The 24,651-nt window shown below is 45.2% G+C and overlaps 1 protein-coding gene across 1 annotated transcript in view; it reads right to left on the bottom strand.

Annotated features, from left to right (window-relative positions):
* The window catches only part of nectin1b (nectin cell adhesion molecule 1b), a 149,337-nt gene that overhangs the window by 6,857 nt on the left and 117,829 nt on the right, over positions 1–24,651 (bottom strand). The window contains exon 6 of the mRNA XM_084063800.1: positions 20,994–21,145. Within this exon, the coding sequence (XP_083919926.1) occupies positions 20,994–21,145 (152 nt within the window). The remainder of the gene's footprint in view (positions 1–20,993; positions 21,146–24,651) is intronic.

Raw genomic sequence — 24,651 nt, 5'->3', positions numbered from 1 at the left:
AATAATAATCCACGTTGCCTCCTTGTACAATCACAACTGCCAGCAGTAATGCCGTCTTAAAAGCAAAACATGTACGTCTAAATGTTCTCCTCCAAACCTCACAGAGCACTCAACAACAACAACAACAACAACAACAAAAATCAATGCTCATGACTAAAGCACAAACACTAATCACTCTCCTGTACAAACCAGACACAGAAAAAAGACACGTTTCCCCCTTAATACCCGTCTTTACTGAAGTAAAAAAAAAAAAGAAAAAACGTGTTTCGAAAGCAGATGTGAGAGACACGGATGCTATTATCTATCTGAGAGGTGATCAAAGCCCTCACAGCGCTGAGGACGTGCTTGTCAGAACATGTACAACACAACGGGTTGAGCCTTCAATGACGAGAGCTGGAGGTTCAACTAGAAACAAAAGGCATCGCGGTGTTGTGTACTGAAAATGACTGGGTGAGTTGAGGAGGCATCGCTAATCAAAGTTGTCATCAGTGATGGAAGAAGTACTCAGATTTTGTTGTAATCTTTTAAGTGAAAGTAGCAATACCACAATACAGATATCTTAAGGGTCATATCATATTATATATATATGTACATATATATATATATATATATATATATATATATATTACATGTATTACATGTTAATATACAGGCATATATATGCATGTTATTGAAAATATCAAGTTGAATTCAGGACTTTATAAAAGGACATTTGACCCCTTTGATATGATATATTATATGAATATATGGTCATATCTTAAAGGACTTTTAAAGTCCTGAATTCAACTTGAGTAAAAGTACAAAAGTACTGGCATCAAAATGGACTTAAAGAACCAACGGTAAAAGTACTCAAAATGCAGATGTATTGTTTTTGAAAGGTGTCAAGATATTTTGAAAATAGCAGATCTACAAGCCCACAATGCGTCACATCGTGCCACATTATGATCCAGTAGATGTTCTATTTTCAAATATGAAGTATAACATCGAGCTTAAGTGTTTCATGCATATTTGTCTCAGCCAGGCCGAAGTATAAACTATTTAAAAAATGGACATAGCCTCCTCAAGTAAAGTTAAAGCACCCCACAATTGTACTTAAACACAGCAATTCCACCACCGGAGGTGCGTGTACAGTAAAGTAGACAAGTGGCTAGACTTAAAGAAGCATGGTAAATCAAAGTTGTCTTTTTCACAGCCCAGGCACAGTGTTGATCCACTGACACACATAGTATACGCAACAAGGCAACAATCTCTCTGGCAGCTTCCTGTTCATATCAGTGTCACGGTGAAACCGTCAGGATGTTCAACGCTATCTTCAGCAGGTCTCTGAAATGCAGCTCAAGTTGCCCCGGGGACGTCACAATCTGAAATTAAAATGAAAGCTCCAAGCCTTACTTTTAGCCAGCGCCCTCTGGCTGTGACAATCAATACCAACAAAGGCATTATCTGCTGTGCAAACACCCTAAGTACAAAACAAACAACCCCCCCCCCCCGCCCCCATTTTTTAATCAGACATTCAACATAATTAATGTTGGAATTCTAGTTAGATTTCCAACTCGCTCGCCTTTAAAAAAATACAAAAATAAGAATCAAACTTCAGCAAACGTGGTGAGTTAAATCTGTGGGTCTAAATGCAACAACATTTCTGCCTTAATAACACATCATTATAGAACATTATGAACCCATCCATTCCGGCCACTAATTAAAACCTCTCTACACAAAAGATCCAGAACTGCCACATAACCTGGGTCCAAAACCACAGAGCTTCTGAGTAGATAACCACTCGTCGTAATTGTGGACACAATGTTCTTTGTTAATGTTGTTTTGTTTCCCCCCGTTGTTGTCATCCCTGCACACTGTCTGTTGACTGCCTTACACTGCACACATTTTCCGAAAGGACCGATAAGGTGCTCATCATTATCTGCGGAGAGATGCTTCACTACCAATAGGTTCATACAAACCAGAGACGCTAAAACAGAATGCAATAAACGCGGTTAGGAAGCACATGTCACGTCTTAACAGATGTTATTTAGAGAGCTTGTTGTTAAGACAGATGCCAGCTTTGATGTTTACTTGGTAGCAATTAATTGATTTATTTGCACTCTATTTACGTGACCATCTAACCTGACGTTTGCTGACTGGATATGTATCTTGCATGTGTAAGTAGCTCTGGGTAAGAGTGTCTGCTAAATGCCTAAATTGGAAATTGTAACAGTGAATAATGTTTGTTTAAGCAGAGAAAGTCATTTAGAGAGTCGTCCTATTCTATCATTTATACCTGAAACAAAACCAACTGTTCGTCAAATTCTGTACGTTCCCTTGTCCGAAGATTACTTTGCATGCGCGTGCGCGCCCCTTACAGCCGAATCCGGTCAGCATGGGCCAGCACGACTAATGCTTTCTTTGATACCATATTAGCAGCATGTATGCTATCATCATCAGCCAAGACAAAAGAGAGACAAATCTCATTTTACAAGCCAGTAAATGATTTTCAAATTATTGCGCTTTACTGTCGAATCAAAGTCATTATATTCAATTAGAACGCCCGCCTCTTTAGTGGGAATGATAAATCTTACAAGCAGAGTGGGACGTGAACACGTCCTATCGCCTGGAGGAAGGGGGAATGGGGGGGGGGGGTTACAAGTACTACAGCCTTCCTCTTCCCTAATTAGCATGGCACTCTATCAATCCCCGAGTAGAGAGACCTCCCTACCACAGTCACCCCCCCCCCCCCCCCCCCACACACACACACACACACACACATATCTCCCCGCTTCTGTACGGTAAAAAAAAAAATCCACTCCTCAGCACTGACGAGCAGTAAAAGGGGGCTCTCCGATTTCTAAGGCAGCGCCGGGCACAGACTCAAATATCAGCTCAGGTTTTTAATCTCGCCTCCTAATGGGATTATTCTGACACAGGCCTTCATTACACACATGAATGAGAGAGCCGGGCCCGGGTCAGCCCATCGCCGCGAACACACCCGCCCACCCAGCCCAAAGACGGGTGAAAATGGAGAGGATTGGTGGTGTGTCGAGAAAGAGAGAGAGAGAGAGAGAAATAGAGTGGAAGGGAAAACAGTCTCCCGTAATCCTCTCCTCCTCGCTGACTGACTCTGGACTCTCAAAGCTCCCCCGTCTTTAATTGGCTAGCTTTGTGCTCGCTTTGATTTGGGAGTTTTTGCCAGGATTGCCTAACACCGATGTGACACCCCTCTGAGAGGTGAAAACAGCAAACTGAAATACAGGGGACTGTTAAAGCTACTGGGCGGCGGTGAGCGGTCAGCCTTCAAAGGAGGCACGGAATGTTCAGGATTTTCTTTATGTGGGATCGAGTGACAGCACCTCTGGACACCACTAGAGCGGGGGCCACCTATCACATTCTCTGATACAAAACACATGTAAATGAATGATCGGGAAAATGGTCGACATGGTTGTAATTCAACATGGTGACGGAAGAGTGTTCTGAGACATTTATTTTCGTTAAAGTCAGTTCGGTTTCTGTGGAATTGTACCATTGTGTCCTACTTACCCAGAGCAGGACAAACTAGTGCCTTTTAAAACATCTCTATCTATGGGATAAAACATAGGAAAATACAAATAAAAAAGAACAGATGAAAAAAAGAAGGAAAAAAAAATAAAAGCTAAACAACTATGTTGCAATGCAGTTACTTATACTGTTGCTTATGTCACTATTAGCAGAGACAGGAATTATATCCAGCAGACAGATGAATAATATTCATCTGTCTACTGGATATATTTCCTGTATGGTAAAAAATGGTTACAAACTATTGTGTCTTGTTTACAACAATTGCTATTTAGGCTAACAAGTCTATTTCCCTACTTGATCACATTGACATCAAGGAACACAAAGACATAAAAAAAAGCCATTCATGCATTGGTCTAGACCTGACTCGAGGTAAGTAAGAAAAATATACGAAATCCCCCCAAAACTTGCAATTCGTAGCTGTTTTGGAACATAGCGCAGCACAGGGCCTCTGTTTATACAACAATACAGACAGAGACAACACAAGGCCTTGAAGGTTGTGTTGCCGAGAACAATCGATGGCAGCAAAATGTCTACATTTGCCAAAAGCAGTTATAATGATGCTTTAGTGCAGCCTTGGATTTGAGCGTTCAAGAAAACATAATTGTGTAAGTAATGGAACACGGTCTTTGTCAATGGTACTGTAAGTCTCAAGAAAAGGATACCAAGAGAGCCCGGCTGCAATTAGCTTCTTTTCAGAGTCGGTGAATGCAGTTCTGAACAATTCTAAACATTTCTTTATGGAACTGTGTCTGCTCATTCTGCGCTAAATGATGATACCCAGTATCTGTCTGGTCTGCAGTTTCGTTTTTTTTGTCCTGCAAGGTCACATCCTAAAAAGCAATCTATAAAACCCCCCTTGAATCTAAATGTGCGGAGATAGCACAATACAAGAACACTTCACCCGAGCTACGGTGCGCGACCCTGGAGGTAAAAGTCTACCATGTGGAATTTCCTTGGTTACGATTAATGGACACTTATTACATGTTATTTTTTTTAAAATAGTATCTACAAGCTCACACTGCATTGCGATGCGACATGTTGTGAACTTGTAGATCGGCTATTTTTGCACCCCACCATCGTACGACAAAGTATAATACAGGGTTAGGGTAAGTGGTTAATCAGACTAATCGATTGAGTCTAAAAATGATTAGAATTTCTTCGTATAGATTCATTCAGGATATATAAGAAATGAAATAAAAAATAATACAATAAAGATAAAAATAAACCCTGCATCTTGATTATTCGATTAACCTCGATGAGCAAGATTAAGTCGGTTATTGGTGATATCGCTTTTAATATAGATCTTTTTGGTTTATTGCCCAGCCCTTGGATGTTCCTATGTGGATGTTAAAGCAGCCATGCTACACGCTAATCCCATTAGAGAAACGCTGATAATAAAGCACATCTGAAGCACATGCAGTGCGTAGGGGTTTGACAGCACGGAGGAAGGGAGGTGCTGCACGATCAGCACACCATAGCGAACACACAGCAACACCTGCCAAGAGATAGATAAAAATAAAAAAGAGCTCCACTACAACAACTCTGATACCGTTCCAGGCAACAAAAGGCAGCATCTATTAACAAGCCTCAGGGGGTACGCAGATAGCGGCGTAACCTTGAAGCACCCAAACGGCCCAAAATGTACAACTTGAGATTAATAGGTGCAAAGATGAAGGTGCACTATGAACGGCGATAATTCAATCCGAGAGTCGTGATGGATTTCTGCGGGTAATGCATCACACGAGGTGCCACGAGGAATCTAAACCCTGCACCCGCGGCACATTTTTGCTGTTTCATTAATCAATTCCTATTTTGAGGCGCTCACACCTTGACGGGATTGAATGTGCGGTTCGCGGCGTCTGAAACGTTTGTAATAACACAACATTGTTTTCCCGTTCCGTCTAGATGCCCGCGTGTCGCCGCGCAAGCGATTCCGCGCGTTTACGGTAAACAAGTCGTCAAGGAACACCGAGGGAAGCATCACATCTCTCCTAAGACATTTCCCATGACACTGACATGTCACGCACGCCGATTCATATCTCTGAGCGAGCGGTGTGCCACTGTCAGAGAAGGTTCAAAGCTAGCGTAGGAGAGAGTCTGGGAGAGGGGAGAGAGGGGGCGCTTTAAAGAGAGAGAGAAACAGTTTGGTACCGCTGAACCTGCAGGCAGTGCTCCTGGGTGTGCTACAGTCCTGTCTGCACACGTACAGGAGAAGGCAGACAAGGTACAAAACATTCCTGAGCTCATGGCGCAATCCCTTGAACAAGCTGTTGTTGTGACAGACGCCAGGCGGAGAAAAAAAAGAAGAAGAGAGAAGATTTTCAAAGAAACGCGCAGGGAGAGGTGGGGTTGTTGCAAAACCGTCTCAATGAGTAGGAACAAGTAGCAAAAAAACGGGAAACCATGAGAAGAGGCCGGAGGGATCGATCTCGGATGAGGAGCTGAGGGGGTGCCAACAATAATGAAAAATGTAAAAAAATAATAATAAAAAACGCAGACAAATAAATAACAGACGATAAGAGCGATCGTGTCAGACAAAATAAACGACAAGCCTGAGAATGAGGGCAGGGTGCATTGGGGGGAAACGCATTAATTCAGCGATTCGAAAATATCCTGATTGCTGCTCTTGACTGCAGTTTGCCAGTGGTTGTGAAGTGATGGAGACGTAATGCTGTCACAGAGAATAAATGCTCGTCGGTGACAAGAGCACAGGATGCTACACGAGGACAGTGGTGGAAGAAGTACTCGGATTCTTTGCTTAACTACAATACCACTCTACTACAAGTAAAAGGCCTTGTATTCAGCATGAGATAGGGCATTACCGTTTGTTTTGTATTAATAATCCAAATCTGCAAAGTGACTAGTAACTAAAACTGTCAAATAATTGTAATGGAGTAAAAAGTACATTGTTTGCCTATGAGATGTACTGTAGTACAGTAGAAATAAATAGTATCAACACATTTAACCACCGAGTACCTCATAATCGTACTTAAGTACAGCACTTGAGTAAATGCACTTAGTTACTTTCCACCACTGAGGAGGCGGATTGCTGCATGAGGAGAGTAAAGCTCCTTTCCTGTGCGTCCTCACACCGAGCGCCGAGAGGTTTCTGCCCAATATATGTACCTCTGTAAATGTCACGCATAAAAATTCATATTCCAAACGACAACAACAACAAACACTATGGGAGATGCAGGGACACGGTGGCATGCACAGACATTTTGAGGGGCAGGTGCTCAAGTAAATTATACTTTTTTTTGTTTACTTAGTCTGCTCTTTTTTCCCTCTACACACCTATACCTCTTTGCCAAAAATAGACGATCTACAAGCCCACAACGCCTCGCAGCGCGAGGCGTTGTGGGCTTGTAGATCTGCTATTTTTGGCTAAAGTTCTCCTCAGAAAAGGGATGCTAGGTTTCGAGTGGTTACGGTAAAAAGAAAAATCGTATCACATAAATATTTGGCGGACCCCCTGTAGTAACTCTGAGGACCCCCTGTTGAAGACCCCTGCTGTAAACTGAAAAAAAAAAACTTTTATTTTTCAAAAGGGCACTTCTGGTCAAGAGGGCAAAGGGCAGGTGCTCTATCCCCACCTAGAGTCTATCTGTGCACGTCCCTGCAGGGACATGTGCAGATGACAGCATGTGGCGAGACGCAGCGTGGCGCGGTGGGGGTGTGTGGTATGGCGTGCCGTGGCAAAATGGTGCATTTACATAGCGCCTTTTATCCAAGGTGCTTTACATTCACCCATTCACACGCCGGCGGCAGAGGCAACCGCGCTAGGCACCAACCTGCTCATCGGGAGCAGTTAGGGGGTTCAGTGTCTTGCTCAAAGGACACACGGAGGAGGAGTCGGGGATCGAACCGGGAACCTTTTCGATTCACAGGCGGCCGGCCACTCGACCTCCCGAGCCAATGCTTCGCGTGGCATAAGTGCGGTTGGCGTGCGGTGACTCCCGCGGTCAGGGCAGCGAGGAACGTTGGCGGCCAGTCGATTTTCTCTTTTGCAATACTCACAGTGTAAATGTTGAATGTTTACATAAGCCGGCTCGCCCTCGGTGAGACCCACATTCTCTTCAAATATCAATTACGCCGTTAATGCGTTGATGTCGAGATTTTGTCTTGAGTGACGCGCGCCGTGCGGCTAAACGCGGCTCTCGCACAGCGGCGCGCTCCGCAGGCATGTGGGTTATGAGGTCAGCAGATGCACAGCTCATTGTACCACGTACACGACCAAGCCCCTCGTTTTCTGCACGTCAGCAAGCCGAGTGGAGCGGAGTCCAGCCAGGAGAGAGGACAGGGCAGGAGAGGAGAGGAGAGAACAGCAGAGAGGGCGGGGGCGGGGCTCGCGCTATTTACCAGCAGCAGACCTCTCCACTGTCCTTCTCTCTTGTTATTATTTTGGGGCAGAGAGAGAGAGAGAGAGAGAGAGAGAGAGAGAGAGAGAGAGAGAGAGAGAGAGAGAGAGGCAGAGGGAGAGGGGGAGAGAGAGAGCGAGAGAACGTGTGTGTGTGTGTGTGTGTGTGTGTGTGTGTGTGTGTGTGTGTGTGTGTGTGTGTGTGTGTGTGTGTGTAAGAGAGAGTGAGTGTTAGAGAAGTGTGATTCACCACAGCAGCAGCTCTGGAGCCAGTGGTCAGACCCTGAGACTGCGTCTGACCTACTTCACCAGCCTCTCGGGTGGGGGGAGGGGGGGGGGGGTTGGGGGGGGAGAGAGAGAGAGAGAGAGAGAGAGAGAGAGAGAGAGAGAGAGAGAGAGAGAGAGAGAGAGAGAGAGAGAGCACATCAGTGGTGGCGGTATAGAGGAGGATAGGACTGGACAGGGATGCTAAGCAGGGTAGAAGGGGCCTCAAACGACCCAGCCTCCCCCTCCCTCCCTCCCTCCCTCCCTCTATCCCTTCATCTAGATCTCCACAGCATCACTCTCCTCTGCATATCTCTCCTGAGAGATGAGAGAGAGTGCAAAAAAAAAGAAAAAAAGAAAAGGAGAGGAGAGGGAGAAAAAAAAGCAGCAAGCGTTGCAGAAACAAATGCACAGATAAATAAATCACAGTGATGTGGCGTATAGTAGGGTCCGCTCTCACGCGCCGCACCTTGGTGACTGGGGAGACATTTTCCCTTCCAGCTTCCTCCTCTTCCCCCCCCCCTCAACCCTGCCCCCCTGCCCTGAATAATAATAATAACAATAATATAAAAAAAGACCTCCGTACCACGCTACAAGAGATGATGCGGACCCCTCCCTCGTCTTTCCCTTGCGTACGCACAACAGAAGGCTTTATGAGCATCCTGTGGTGTGTGTGTGTGTGTGTGTGTGTGTGTGTGTGTGTGTGTGTCTGCGTGTGCGCGTGTGTGTGTGTGTCTGCGTGTGCGTGAGCAAAGGGGAAGAAGCTCATGCTAATGTCTCATTTGGATAATGAGGCGTGGAGGTTGGCAGCGGCAGCTATACTCGGCGAGCGGACCCTCCCCGTTGAGAGGCCCACGGGGGTGGGCCAGGCGGGGTGCAGCGCGTGGGTGGGAGGCGTGTGTGTGTGTGTGTGTGTGAGGGTGGAGAGAGGGCTATGCTATCACGCTCCATCAGCATGCGGACCCAAATCCACTCCAGATAGTGAGAGGCGTTCCCCACCAATGGTTCTGGGGGGGGGGGGGGGGGGGGTGGGATTGAAGCACCGTCCCGCCGATGACCTGCGAAGACCTCAGCGCACGTTAGCAGCATTTGTGTGTACTGTTCCAGCACAGCCCTGACAGCGTTATGTCTTCTTTGGAATGAGGCTGTAATGATATACAACGCATACAACGTGTGGCCTCTAGGTGTCTGAATAATTCAAGGAGGAGGGGGGGGGTAGATAATGCAAGCAGTGGCGCTAGAGTGTAGCGACTGTGACGGGGGACGGGGGACAGGGACGGGGACGACGACGACGGGGGGATTCTGGCGTTTGACAGACGAGGACAAACTAATATGACACGGCTGGGGGTGCACAGGCTTCTTTTAAATCAGCTCTGAGGAAGGCTGCGGCCGAAAACGCGTTGGCGCTCTCGCAATAAAATGAGAAACTACATCTGAGCCACTGTCTTGCAGTATTTACTTTGGAGTGCCGCTTTTTCCACTTAGGTGTTTTTTTGATTCGAGATGCACAGGCGAGATTTGTGACATTTCAAACGTCTCACATCTCCGTCACACAAAGTGCCGTCGTTCAGGTTGCCGTAGAAAGCCTCTGCGGTTAAGTCGTCCGTACTGTATATATACACGGCGTGATGTGGATATGATGCGAGCTTGTGCTATAAAAGGAGGCATTCTCCTCGCGCACTCCGTCCACAAAATCAATTCCACCGACTGCTCCCCCCACACGATCTGCGTTTTATACTTAAAGACTTATATTCACCGAACAAAGGGCTTTTGTGGATCAGCACACAGCTTACAGCGATAGCTGCGTTATTTATTTTTTTCTGAAGCGGTTAGCACAATTCTTCACTGGAGAATGTCACCCCATTATGTCTCTCGCCGTCTGCCAATCAAGTGTGTGCGAGCACCAGAGAGTTCACCAGAGAGTTGACCTGAGCCTGCAAAGACGCCTACAAACAGCATCTCCCCGCCTCCGCCTCGCTTTTGATTTCTGCCTGCCACGGAGCGCAAAGCATTTTTCAGGCGGCCATTTTATCTTCTCAACTAAATTCCAAATCTCAGACCCGCTGAAGCATTTTCTTTTCAAGCCACACAGGGGCCCGTTATTTATTTATATTTTCATTGGGCCCGGCGCTATGTTTTATTCATCTCATCTTTTACCTTGTGCTATATGAGTTTTCCTCTTTTAACTTCATTTTTTTTCGCTCACAGCAGAGCGAGCTATTGCTTGTTCAGGCGAGCGTGAACAGATGTCGGCGCCGGTTCGCCTTTGCTTACAGAAGGATCCATCCTCACGCCTTCTTGCTAAATTGAAGAGAACACAGTCACTCCATCCAGGTTAACCCTGACGGCACCCTCCCAATACACACACACACACACACACACACACACACACACACACACACACACACACACACACACACACACACACACACACACACACACGCACCCCAAAGTACAACTAACAGGCTGTGGATCTACCTTTGCTAGGTGCTATAAGGCCAGTGGAGGAAATAACAAAGTACAATTACTCAGTTACAGTACACAAGTACTATTTTGAGGTACTTTTATTGTACATACTTGATATTTCAAGGTCAAATATTGTATGATTGTGACGCGCTATATTAACTCATTTTCCTGCGGACCCCCTGGGGCCCATAAGAACATTTTGATGCAAAAAACATAATTCAAAATGTTGCGTGAGTGAAAAGTACACAGGCCTTTTTAGTCCCTCTTCCACCAGTGACTATAGGGTCCAGAGTAGGGGGATGATGGAAGCTCAGCCATCTTGCAGCAGGTTAAGTCTCTGAGCGCTGGGTTTCTCACGCTGCCTGGCAGTCAGCTGAGCTCAATCTGATCCTCTACATGTCATCCTCTAAATAAGAGGAATTAGGCATTGTCTTTCATACCCCCACACAGTGCTGGACAGCATGGAAGAAGTACATTTATGTGAGTCTCTGTACTTTACATGAGTATTTGTATTTTTAGATTTGACTTTCACTCCACTACATTTATGATTTCAAAGACAAATATTGTGCTTTTGACTGGGGGGGGACGTACATTATGAATTAACCGATTATGCCCTATTCAATAGTGAAAATAGTAGATCTACAAGCTGCTATTTCCACTATTATAGATTTTTTATTTTTACATTTCTGGAAAACCATAGATTTAAAAAAATAAATAATAATTTTATTTTAATACAGCAATGCATTGATATTAAAAAGTAAATACACTTTGTAATTTGTACTTTTGAATGTCATCGTCTGAATCAGAGGAATTATGCACTGTGTTAGACCGCCCCCCCACCCCCCCCCCCCTTTCAATCTTACAAAGGTTAGTTCTGCTGCGTGGGAACGGGCGACGGTCAATATTTAATCGAGCGGAACAAAAAGATTATCAGATGCAATAACTGAAGAGAGCGAGACGCAACTTAACTCTTTAAGAACGGGAACGCATCTGTGTGTCACCTAGTGCCGCGCTATGAGCTTATAGATCTGCTATTTTTGAATAGCCCAAAGAAATCTAAAAATGACACACATTATGCGTTCCCGGTCTTAATGGGTTAACTCCCCATTTTACGCTTTGTGTACGAGGACAACATCTTACGTCCTTCCCCGGCTGCCACAGTAACGTCAACAATTCTTTCCCTCTGCCGCCGAGGCCTGCTGGGGCCAAAAAACAAAATAGAAACCATGCCGGCTTCTTTCTCAGGGGGTGATAATGACATAATTGCAAGGCTGTGTCTTCGACAAAACCATCACTCATCAGGCTTGTTACAGGCTTGGGAAGCAACTTTCTTAGACGGCGCTTGCATGGCGATTCGTTCCGAGTACAAAAAGCACACAGTGTGACGACGGCGACGACGAGCGGAAAAGACGATCCGGTTAATGAGAGGACCCGTCTTGATCTTGAGAGGGTTAACCACATCATCAGAGGCCCTTTTTTTTACTGTGGGCCCAGTCCCTTTCAGACATGACACATTAACGGTTGACTGGCATTCTATTAGATGGTTAAAAGAAACGCTTGGAAAATGAATTGTCAAGAAATAGCTTTCATTTGAGGGCAATTTAATTGTCAATGTTTTTTTCTGGGTTTTTGTTTTTAAGATGGCCTCCAATGGCCCTCTGGTAATTAGCTGATTAATCCGCCCTGACAGCCTGTCAACTGTACCTCAGGAGATTTCTCAATCGATGGTGGATTGGTGACATGCAGAGGAAAAGAGCGGGGCGGACCTGTATGGGTCCATTTTTTACCAACACTCCAGATTTTTTTTGGTGTAGAGCATTGGTTCTCAACCTTTTCTGGATCAGGGTACACTTGAAAATCTCAAAAGCCTTCTCGGCCCACCTATCTGACGCGTTAAGAGAGCTTATAGGTCGGCTATTTTGGGCAAAGAGTTTGGTGTAGATGGAGAAAAAAGCTTTCCAAGTAATCCAAGTAATTGGCTAACTCAGATCCAGTTTACTAAGTCTATAGAGGTAAGGTTCCTATTTATTGGTATCACAATGAAAACGCATTTTTATTACATTCCATTTTTAGCGGCGCTAGCCGGTAGCCCTCTATACCTGGCTTTTGCGTCAACGTTCTGATTGGTCAGACACGTCAACAAAGTGATTGGTCAAGCTTCACGTGACACGTGGCTATAAACACATTATAAACACTTATTGATGACAAAATGTATCAAAGGCGCCGCTACCTTCACACAGGTGTGATTTTTATATTAACTAGAGGTTTGGGCCCCTACGCGGCCCTCACAAGTAGAGTTCAAGCCGCTAGCCGGCCCTCACACCTACGTCCGACTGACTTGCCCATATATGGGGATCTCTGTACCTATCAATCCATGTCCCTTTTATGCCCAAATATGAAGATCTATGTCTGGAGATCTATGGAGATCTGGCAGTACTTGTCCCTTTAATGCCCATATATGGAGTTCCCTGATGTCATCAGTATATGCCCATATATGGGCATGACCTCTTTTGTGCCCATATATGGAGCTGACTGCTTTGTTTGCGCCTGGTGCCATGACGACACGACTGTCGTAGTGTTTTGCCAATTATTTGGGGGCCCGCTTGCAATATCCTCACGGCCCACCGTGAATCGCGGTGGTAGACAGGACTTTTATTTCCCCCTCTTCCTTACCTCCCCTCGCCTCCCCACTCTCAATCAACTCTCATTTTTCACCTGTGTCTCTTTTCCCACGGAGTGACGATTGATTAAAACAGGAGAGAGGATTCATTAGATTGTGACAGGCAACACCGTATCGCGCCAACACGTGTCCTTGCGAGAGAGAGAGAGAGAGAGAGAGAGAGAGAGAGAGAGAGAGAGAGAGAGAGAGAGAGAGAGAGAGAGAGAGAAAGCCACCCCCCTGTGCGCCGCCGCCGATGTGGTCGATGCCATCTCCGCAAACAAACACTACCCCGCCGACTAATTGAAACAAGGTGCGCCGTGCCCCTATCTGGGGAAGCAGCCCGTCCCCCACTCCACCCCACCCAAATCCGTCTGAGGGGAAACGGAGGGGGCTGGATTAGAATGCAGCATCTTTAAATGCTCTGTCAGTGATGTTTCCGACTGGGAGAAAATAGCTTTTCAACGGTACAAACAAGTTGTCAGGGGCATTTTATCTTCCTGAGGCACTGGCAAGTCACTGGCAGGTTATATTACTCTGTGAATGCACAAAATAAATAAATAATAAAAGCTCAAGGAAAAAAAAACGTCATAGCCAAAATTGACAGCCGCACTGCCAAAATTATGCAGATAACACAACTAGCTGGGGCGCATTTGGGTAAATCAAGCACTTTAAAAGTGACAGAAATGTGCGCCATTGTTCTGGTAAAGAGCTTAATAAATTGCCCGTGCTTCTCGTCCCTCTTGTGTTTGCCTCGACTGGGATCATTATGGATTGTGGAAAAAAAAACAAAAAAAAACAGGCCGTTATGTAACGCCGTGATTCATCAATGCCGCGGGGACTGTTTAATTCTCCTCGACGCACTCAAAATCCAACCATCTGTGAAATATCATGGTATTCTTTTATTTATTTTCTACCTTTTAACGAGGGAGAGAAATGATTATTCTATGTTCCTGCACCAGGCAAAAGTAGTTTGCCGGTGCTTTGTAGTGTGTGAACTATTGAACAAATGTTCTGCAGTTATTGGCTTGGCCACCTTTTCCCTTTTATGCGGAGAGAACACTTAGCTAGCATTCCTGCTGCTGCTGCAGCCTTGAACGGCAGCCAGCACTACTTGTGTTCTTATCAGCCGGGGTCTCAGCCAGGCCTGTTGTGTCTAAAGGCCGCCTGGACGGGAGGCTCGCGGACTCCGCTTTGAAGTTAATGAAGGCTCGGCGCGGGTCCTTCACCTGTGCCTTAAGGGTCGGCCGCGCTGAGGCCAATGTCACGGCAAGCACAAAGCACATGAAAAAAGAAGAGCGGAGATACAGACCATCTCCCGCCCTCACGTTCACCTTCCGGCTGTCTTATACATTACCCTCAACTCCCACGAAAAAAAAAAAAAAAAAAAACCTGCTGTTTCTGCCACAAATACAAAGTACGTTTGGGGCTGTGAGGCATCTTTAAACTGTAAAAAAAATACATACGATGAATATCCCTCTTTTTCACAGGTGCGCGTGGCTTGTGCAGTATTGTTTAACAACCAGTGGTGGACAGTAACTTAGTACATTTACTTTAGTACTGTACTTAAAAGGACCACTTCACCGATTTTCAGCCTATCTTCCTATAATTGGTCCTCAAAAATGCTCGTTATAATATGATACCATTTCTTACGTAGGAAGGGACTCTTGGGATCCAAACTTACAAAAATACATTATGAATTAGCCACTGAAGCTCTATTTCAAATACATTTCAATACAGCAATGATGTTAAAACAGAAAACGTACTTCATCATTTGTACTTTTGAATACTTGAGTATCGTCTTTGTCGGGTGGAAACCTCATATGTCCAGAACTGTTTCTTTTCAGGATTAAAATTCAAAAGTATCAAAAGCAGCAGATCTACAAGCTCGAAACGCGTCGCTTCGCGCCGCGTTTCGAGCTTGTAGATCTGCTACTTTTGATACTTTTGTGTGACCAGTGTTAATTTTGTCGACTAATACTAAAAGACCAAGGTTTTTGATATTTAGTCGTCTAGACTAAGACTAAGGCTAAACATTTTCAGAAGACTAAAATAGGACTCAAACTAAATGGTGTGTTATTCAAAAGACTAAGACTAAATCAAAATTTGCTGTCAACACTGTGTGTGACGCTGTAGTATGTATGGTCAAGTAGGGCGATAATTTACGAAAAAAAACAACAACAAGTAAAATATGGAGGTAGGCGGTTTCTGCCCCGACAGCAACGGTATAATACTTTGTCCACACCTCTGTTAACAACTGGTGAGGGAGATGTGCTGACAGGAGCGAATGCAGACGGGGGGGTGGGGTTGTATTTCACGGCATCAGCGGAGGCAGAGGGGATATAGTCGAGGTCGATTGAGAATTTTCGGGCACATTAGCCATAAGAGCAGGGGTCTTCAACAGGGGGTCCGGGACCCCTAGGGGGTCCGGGACCCCTAGGGGGTCCTCAGAGTTACTACAGGGGGTCAGCCAAATCTTTGTGTGATATGATTTTTTATTTTACCTTAACCACTTGAACCCTTGCATCCCTTTTCTGAGGAGAACTTTGGCCAAAAATAGCCGATCTACAAGCTCACAACGCCTCGCGCTGCGAGGCGTTGTGAGCTTGTAGATCGGCTATTTTTGGCAAAGAGGTATAGGTGTAGAGGGAAAAAAAGAGCAGACCACATGAACAAAAAATGTTGAATCTGAAACACAATTTTATACGATATAGAGGGGGTCCCTGTTTCATCTCTCTCTCAGCTAGGGGGTCCTTGGCCCGAAAAGGTTGAAGACCCCTGCGTAAGAGTATTGTGTGATCCGACTGTAAAATATTTTTGCTGTCAGGCAGAAACCTCTTATTTCCATATATAATTTTTAGAGGTTTCTTTTGTGTAAATTAACCCCCTACCTGATTAGTAGTCCACAGAGTCATACAAAAGCATCACAAGAAGCACATCCGCAAGCACGTTTTGAGCTTGTAAATCTGCTACTTTTGCTATTTTTTGAATTTTAATCCTGGAAAGTAACAGTTTTGGGAGCAGTATGGGTTAGCGCCCCATGCTGTGTCTTCCGTGAGGAAGAAGCCCAAAAAACCCGCGGTGAGGCCTTTAGGAGGGCCATTCCATTCCAGCGTACCGCAAGCGGAGCTAATACCATTAGACGGCCCAATCTAGTGGTATCGGCCCAAGGAACCATCACGCCAGAAGGAAATGTTTGGATCGGGGCGGTGCACCTGATCTGGCGCAGCGCTCAGGTCCTGGACCTGGTGAGACGAAGGAGGAGCCCGGCCAGGAGACAACCCACAGTGCCTAGTCCCTCCACGTGCCAGAGCCTCCCCGAATCCCGGCAGAGTACTTCCGGAGAAGCGGACTGAGTGGCCCTGTCTTTCCCTATAGGACTGACCGTGGGTGCTACTGGGACGTAAGTCGGGGCTTGATCAACCCTGGCTGGGTCACCTGGGCGAGGGTGTATGTTGTATGTTGCGAGACCCGAAACACCCTATGACCCCAGGCTACAACACTGATGATGCGTCCCAGTTGCATCCATGTGATGTATTTCTTTATTAGGGAAATATGACGTTTCCACCCGACAAAGACGACATATAATATGCGGTTGCTCTTATCAGGGGGACGAGGGCAGGCCGGTAAAGAGGCTGCTTGTTTGGACCGTGTGATGCTGCAGTCTTGTCTGTCAGACGCTTAACCACTTAAACCCCATATGGTTGACCGGAGTCCCTCAGGGAACTATACTAGTGTATTTTCTGTTTTCTGTTATTGTGGGGAAGGCCTTCGCTGAAAATAGCCGATCTGCTATTTTCTGCGATAGCCTTCCCCACAATAAGGATGCTGGGGTTTAAGTGGTTAACCCATTAAGACCTGAGGCCAATTAAAAAAAAAAGTCTAAATCATATTATTTTTTCCCCAAGATTTTTGAATAGCCAAATAAATCTAAAGTGACTCAGATGAGTTCCCGGTCTTAATGGGTTAAAGCAGAGCTTCCGTTTTAAGGCATAAGAGGAAATAAAAACCTAAAACGCACACAATGATCTATTTGTCCCCAAGTGACGATTTTTAATTTAGCCTTTCAGCCTATTTTCTCTGATTAATTACTGGATGTAGCCCAGGGGCAAAACAAAAGAAGAAAAAAAAGACAGAATTTTTCCTCACAAGAAGAATGCACAGACTCTACAAACAATTTGTGCATTCATTGGCAACATATTTTCCAGGTAAACCTAAAACCATATATATTTGTTAACCCCAACCAAGTCCATGACTCTCCCTGACTACAGCGCTGACAACTGCAAATCTAGCAATACGACTATACAGTATACTAATGGTTCTCAAGGTGGGGTCCGGGCACCCGACCGACCCCACCAAATTATTGATAGTTAGGAACCAAAATGAACCCTTACAGGTCTGTAACTCTGAGTGTGTGCAAATGGAATCAAATTATTCGGTTCCATTTGCGCCCTCTCAAGAGTAATGGAGGTCCGTGGCCTAATGCATAATACTATCTGGTGGTCCTTGAAATAATAAAGTTTGAGAACCACTGGTATACTGTATACATACAGATCATTTGGCAGAGTCAGACAGTTTTTTGAGGCTGTCTGTGACGGGTTCCAGAATGCAACCGAGCCGCGTTGTGGACAGACCATGGCTCTCCAATGTGCATTTGGCGAGGACTAGTCTGGGCTGGCACCCCTCCCTTTGTTATTACACAGGAATTGGTCAGACATGCTTCTGAGGGCTTATATGAGACGCTTTGCGAAATCGAGCGTCCTGAAGAGAAAATTTGTGCAATTAGTTTTTCTTCTCCTCCTGCCATCCAGCAATGCAATAATATTACAGCCGCTGGATCGTCTTTCTAAACGACTTAACCCCCTATATGCATCGTAGTGAGACGAATAGCAAAAATAGAAGATCTGAAAGCTCACAAATGTGTCGCACTATGATATTTTCAACAGTTTTGATCACTCTTGACATTTTTGGAGGCTAGATGTTCAGGCCAAAATCAACTAGCTCTAATCAGTGCACTAAGGCACACGAAACCTGGCCAATCAATTCCGGATGTTACGTTTGTGACGCCCACAGTCCACATACACGGCAATTTTAACTCTCTCAGTGCCAATAAAATTAAAAAAGTATGTTCATACTGTGCCAGCATTTCTTTCTTTTTTTTAAGGAAAAAAAAAGTGCTTAGGAAGACAGATACAGCCTTTTTCAGTTATAAGTTAAACAAGGAGTGAAGGGAGCAGCAAATCTTCGGATCACAATGTCTTGGGTTCTGAACATTCTTTGAAAAAAAATAAAAAAATGTAATGTTTAATTTCTTTTTTTTTACTCGGGATTTTTCGTTCTGGCACTGAGGGCATTCAGAAAAAACTTGGGATAACTCGTGGCTTGGCACTGAGAGAGTTAATGTAAGATGTTTCGAAAAAATCCTGTAATTTCTTTTTGGGCATTTTTTTATTTGTTGGCCTAAAATGACATGCCCAAAATAGGGACCAGCAGGTTGAAAGTGGTTGAAGTCGCACAAGCCATACTAACCCCCCACCCCTAGTTTCAACAACTGCCATCATTTGGGTGTTTTGTCTTGGCGCTGTGAGAAAGAAATGTGCTGTATGTGGCAAGTAAGTCCAAGCAAGATGCTAAAAGGCTAAATCGCAATGAATCCTGGTAAAGGTAAGAACAACGGCTGTCAAGGTAATACAGTATACTGCTTCAGACTCAGTGTTGTACACTACATCCTCAGATGGATTATGATCATTCAGACTACAATGGTGTGACTGAAAGCTGTACATACTATAGATCTAACATCCATTACATTTCTCTTACAGCACCCCTGTGGGTGTTAAACAATATGCAACACTATGTGTCGCTGCTAATTAGAGAGGTAAAAAAAACAACATTCAAGAAGATAATTTGTAGGCACCCATACACTGAAAGGGAACGCGCACTGTTCTCTGTGCACATACCAACCGACTGTTAATATTCAATAAACTCATAATGAAGACAAACGGACAGGGACGATGGCAGTGAGGCTCATTAATTCAAGCAATCAATGAGGAGGAAAAAAAAAATCACAGGAATAGAAAATGACTTCAGTGCCTTTGTTTCTGCCCATCACCGGGAATGCTGTACGTTATGCTGTATGCTGTAGTTGTAATCTCTTTTGGAACAAAACCACTCCATTGCAAGCTGCCGCACGACGATTTCCCAAAGATTAGATTACTTCTTTCGCTCGGCGCTTTGTTTGATATACGTTAAGGCTGGTTCGCGTGCCTTTGCGATTCCAATTACCACTCTCCCTCACACCTGCTGTCTCCGCCAGGCAGATGTATGCGATGACATCACATCACATACCTTTTTAAGTGGCGTATACGGAAGAGAGACATACCGCAAGACAAAATGCAACAACAGCAACAACAACAGCAACAGCAAGAACACAGAAAGCAATGAATGCACCACTGCTCACTCAAACACAGCAGCCGTACGACAGAGCAACACAAACATGAGTCGTCATGCAGAGAGGTGCAAGTTGGAGCACGCCACTTCCCAGAAACCAGGCAGAACGAGCAACAGAGAGAGAGAGAGCGAGAGAGAGAGCGAGAGAGAGCGAGAGAGAGAGAAACAGAAACACAGGACAAGGAAGCCGAGCCAGTTCAACCAGAGCAAAACTGTGACAGTCTCTCCCAGTTTCACACACAGCCGGTACCAATACATGAAGGATGCCCACATTCACATGTCACACGGCAGAGCCAAGATCTGGTCTCCCCCTCCTTCCACCCCCCACCCCCTAAACATGCAAAGAACCTGGGGGGGGGAACCGCAGTCGCGTGTGTGCCAACAATTATCCAGAATTATTCTGTTCCCCCCCTCCCCCAAAACCCCCATATGACAGAAGACCAAAAGAAAAGAGCGAAACACAGGATCAGAGCCGCCGAAGAAAGACAAGAGTCAACGGCTGTTTTCGAGGGGGAAGGCGAGGGTGTTTCTGTTGCACCCGCTGCGTTGCTCATTGTTATCTTGGGTGACGACAAAACAGACCTGCTGTGTGTACATCAATATACCTGGATCTAGGGGCCGATGGGGGCCGGGGGGTGGGGTGGTGGACTGACACACACCGGCCCGTTTCATCTAGCCTGCTATAGTACAAAGCAAGCACTGCAGGGTCTAGCTTCAATGGGCATTGCAGGTGGGCAGTGCAAAACAAGGCTCTCTCACACACACACACACGGGCACACACGGGCACGCACACACCCACACATATGTACGCGCGTGCACACACACACCCACCCACACAGACGCGCGCGTGCATGTACGCGCGCACACGCAAGCGACACAATCACTTGGACCGCAGGCATTGTGTTGTGTGTAGGCTGATTTTGTACTGTACAATTGCACTCAAGGGGGAATGGGTTTTGTGTGTGTGTGTGTGTGTGTGTGTGTGTGTGTGTGTGTGTGTGTGTGTGTGTGTGTGTGTGTGTGTGTGTGTGTGTGTGTGTGTGTGTTTCGTATAGTTGAAAGGGACTTTCCAGAACGGCGGCTGTGTTACCGACACATGCGATGGCGATGGGTTATTGAAAATCAGAAAAATAAATACAAGCGAAAACCAAACCAAAAACATTCCAGAGGCCCAGAGCGGGGTGGCGGAGGGTAGGGGGGGAGCATGTGGGGCGAGCGGCGGGGGGGGGCAGGGCGTTTACTCGCGATTCTTACCCGTGATGTTGACCTCCACGGAGCCGGTTCGAGTGCCGATGCCGTTGGTGGCGTCGCAGACGTACGTGCCGGCCAGGTCGTAGGTCACGGAACCCTTGAAGAACAGGGTGTTGTTCTTGATCTCCACGTTGCTGGGCAGAGAACCGTTCAGACTGCAGGAGGGAGGGAGGGAGGGAGAGAGAGAGAGAGAGAGAGAGAGAGAGAGAGAGAGAGGGAGAGGGAGAGGGAGAGAGAGAGAGAGAGAGAGAGAGAGAGAGAGAGAGAGAGAGAGAGAGAGAGAGAGGGAGAGAGAATATTATAGACATCATGAGAGGATAGAGTTACAACCACATAGCAGTGAATCAAGCTCCCCCTTTCTCAAAGCAATACAAAAGACCTTGAAAGAGATGTTCCCCAGAGCAAAACAAAACCTGGATCTACAGTGTGTGTGTGTGTGCGCACGAGTGTGTGTGCATGTGTGCGCGAGCGTGCGTGTGTGTGTGTGTGTGTGTATGTTAGGGGGTGTGGAGGTGTGAATACCAAGAATATTTGACATCGTCGTCTCCCATCAATTGTAAACAGTGTGAGAGGAACCTCGACATGTTCCAGCAGGTAACTTCTACTGTAACAACACATGTAGGACGAAGACACTGTCGAAGAGGCCGGGGTGTGTAGGGAAAACAAACCCCACATGAGCCTCCCAGAATGCCTCACTTTCCCTTTCTCTACAGCACTGGTGTTAAGTAACAACTATAAGTACATTTACTCAAGTACTGTACTTAAGTGCAATTTTGAGGTATTTTGACTTTCCTGGGGTATTTCCAATCTTCAGTACTTTTACTTCAACTCCACTACATCTCAGAGGCAAATATACTACTTTTACTCCACTACAATTATTTGACACCTTTAGTTACTAGTTACTTTTCAGATATAAATTATGATATTATAAAACATATTAACCACTTCAGCCCTATTTTATGCCTAGGCTATTTGAAAATGGCAGATCTACAAGCTCACAACGCGGCGCGATGCGACACGTTGTGAGCTTGTAGATCTGCTATTTTCGAACATTTTGGTACTTTTGGTACTTTACGTACATTTTGATGCCAATACTTTTGTACTTTTAATCAGGTAAATATATAATTCTGGACTTTTACTTGTAACAGAGTATTTCTATATTGCAGTAGTGATACTTTTACTTAAGTAAAGAGTTTTAACACCACTGCTCTACAGACGACAGGGCACTTCCCTCCCGAATGCTCAATGAATACACAGTGGTACGCCGACGTATATATCAGGCTCACATAACCACTTGAACCCTAGCGTCACTGAGGGACCTAGTATGCCCTGTGGGACCCTAAAGGGGATCTAATGGGACTAAGTATAGGGTTTTAGTGGTCCCTGTTCACATGTCCCCTGGTGTGGCTTAAGTCCTCAGAAAAATTCTCCTCTAATTGTACGTGTCAAATATTTCTTTCTCACCCCATAAACGTCCCTAAAAGCAAAGTTACGGTACCTTGATCTTTGCTCTATCTTTGCCCTCATTTAGCATCCCAGTATCTATGAATATGTATTGGATCCTCCAGAATTTGGGCAATCCAACAAATATCCACAGAGAACGTCCAAACACAAACACCAAATGCACCGTGATGAAAACCTAAAAAGCCATTCACTTCCTCACTGACCGGAACCCGCGTAGTGTCGGGAACAGAGGATCGCTCGTTTTGTATCACTCAGCGTCCTTGATGCATACTTCCTCATTTACCGATGCATGTCTTAAGTCAGTATCTGATTGGCTTTCGGGGTGTGACGTCACACCCTGTCCGACTTCCATGCCCTGCATCAAACATGAGTGCTGGTCTGAAAACCAGATTTTAGTTGTAAAACACTACTGTATATTAATGCTTTGGAGATATGCACAGTGTAAGAAACTACCAGGATTTCCAGTGTTGAGCATTAGAAAGATATTAGTCAAATACGCCTGAGTTGTCAAGTCGTGAGAGGCCTCTGAGGTCCCACCAGTGTGCACAAGCATTTAAAAACAACAGCGTGGAAAATAAATGCAATGACATTACAGAGAGGCGACAAAACCGGGTCAAACGCTAACAATGGCCACGCATCAAGCACTTGTGCTTTTCTTAAATGGGTCAAACAAAGCTTTTCAGATGCAGTGGGAGTTGTGAGCTGGCATATTATTCGTATAATTATGCGGTCCGAATAAATAAATAAATAAAATGAAGTATCTTTCAAGAGTTTATCTCAAGAGATGAGATATTCATTGAAGTGACAAGACCAGATAATGGTCAGGAGGTTCCAATGCAGCCGTTTCTAACTACTTTTCCTTGATGCTTGACCCATGGAGCAAAAGAAAATCCATGACAAAGGAAAGTCTTAATAGGCTAACTCCGAGAGTGACGCTGAGGATGTTGAGACGTTTTTGTTCTTTTGCCGCACACTCAGAACCGACCTGCGCACAGCCTTCAATACTCTTAAGTCGCAACTCAATAATCAGTCGCCTCACAGGTCTATATCAACTGCTGACTGCTGCAGAAGCGCGATTGATCTGCGACAGAAATGAAACGCTAGCAAAGCCGAGAGCGATGCAACTCCTGAGGTTGCTCGAGATATCTGTGTTTGTGTATGCATGCGTGTGTGTGTGTGTGTGTGTGTGTTCGTATTACTATACTTGCGAGGACCATGTATAGCAGAATTTGAAGAAATATACATTGTGAGGACCGTTTTCCTGGTCTTCACAAGACAAATGGTTGTTTTATAGTTAAAAAAACATTTGTTTTTAGAGATATACGTTTACAATCAGAAAAACATTCAGGTTAGGATTAGACATTTAGAGGTTAGGTTTAGGGATTGGAATTAGAGTTAAACATGATTTATACTTGGTTGTGCGGCACCGAAAAATAGCTGATCTATAAGCTCACAACGCGTCGCGCTGCGACGCGTTGTGAGCTTATAGATCAGCTATTTTTTGTGGGCTTGTAGATCTGCTGTTTTTCGGCTTTAGGCTTATGGTGAAAAATGGCAAAATATATATCTTTTAAATGGCATTCATACAATGGCTGTCCTAAAGTGTTGACGTCCTCACAAGAATAGTAATACAAACCTGTGTGTGTGTGTGTGTGTGTGTGTGTGTGACTGTGAGAGAAGAGAGGAAGACAGAGAGAGCTGTGATGAAAGGCAATCAAAACAGAACTTGACAGTGATATTGAGTCTTTGGTGGCTACAGACAGACAAGACTGCCTTGAGATGTGCGTGCGTGTGTGTGCGTGTGTGTGTGTGTGTCTGTCCACGTTGGCGGGAGTGCCAGACTTTGAAACAGAACTTGACAGTAATGCACATTCTTTAGTCGCTGGAAATGTCTGTGCAGGTGCGTGTGTAGACGTGTGTGTAGGTGTGTGTAGGTGTGTGTGTGTGTGTGTGTGTGTGTGTGTGTGTGTGTGTGTGTGTGTGTGTGTGTGTGTGTGTGTGTGTGTGTGTGTGTGTGTGTGTGTACATGTGGGGATTCTGTCAAGAATATTCATGTGATCATCTTAAGAAATAATCTGCATCATGTCTTTCAAGATCAACTCGAGGGAGTGAGCATGGCATTACACGCCTCCTATCAATTGCTTTGTACTTGATCTTGTTAATGACCAATGTGGATTTAATAAGGACTAATTACATA

The sequence above is a fragment of the Gymnoscopelus microlampas genome (assembly GCF_963454915.1).
Source record: "Gymnoscopelus microlampas genome assembly, chromosome: 8".
In the NCBI taxonomy this organism is placed as follows: Eukaryota; Metazoa; Chordata; class Actinopteri; order Myctophiformes; family Myctophidae; genus Gymnoscopelus; species Gymnoscopelus microlampas.
This window is presented reverse-complemented; position numbering and strand designations above follow the sequence as displayed.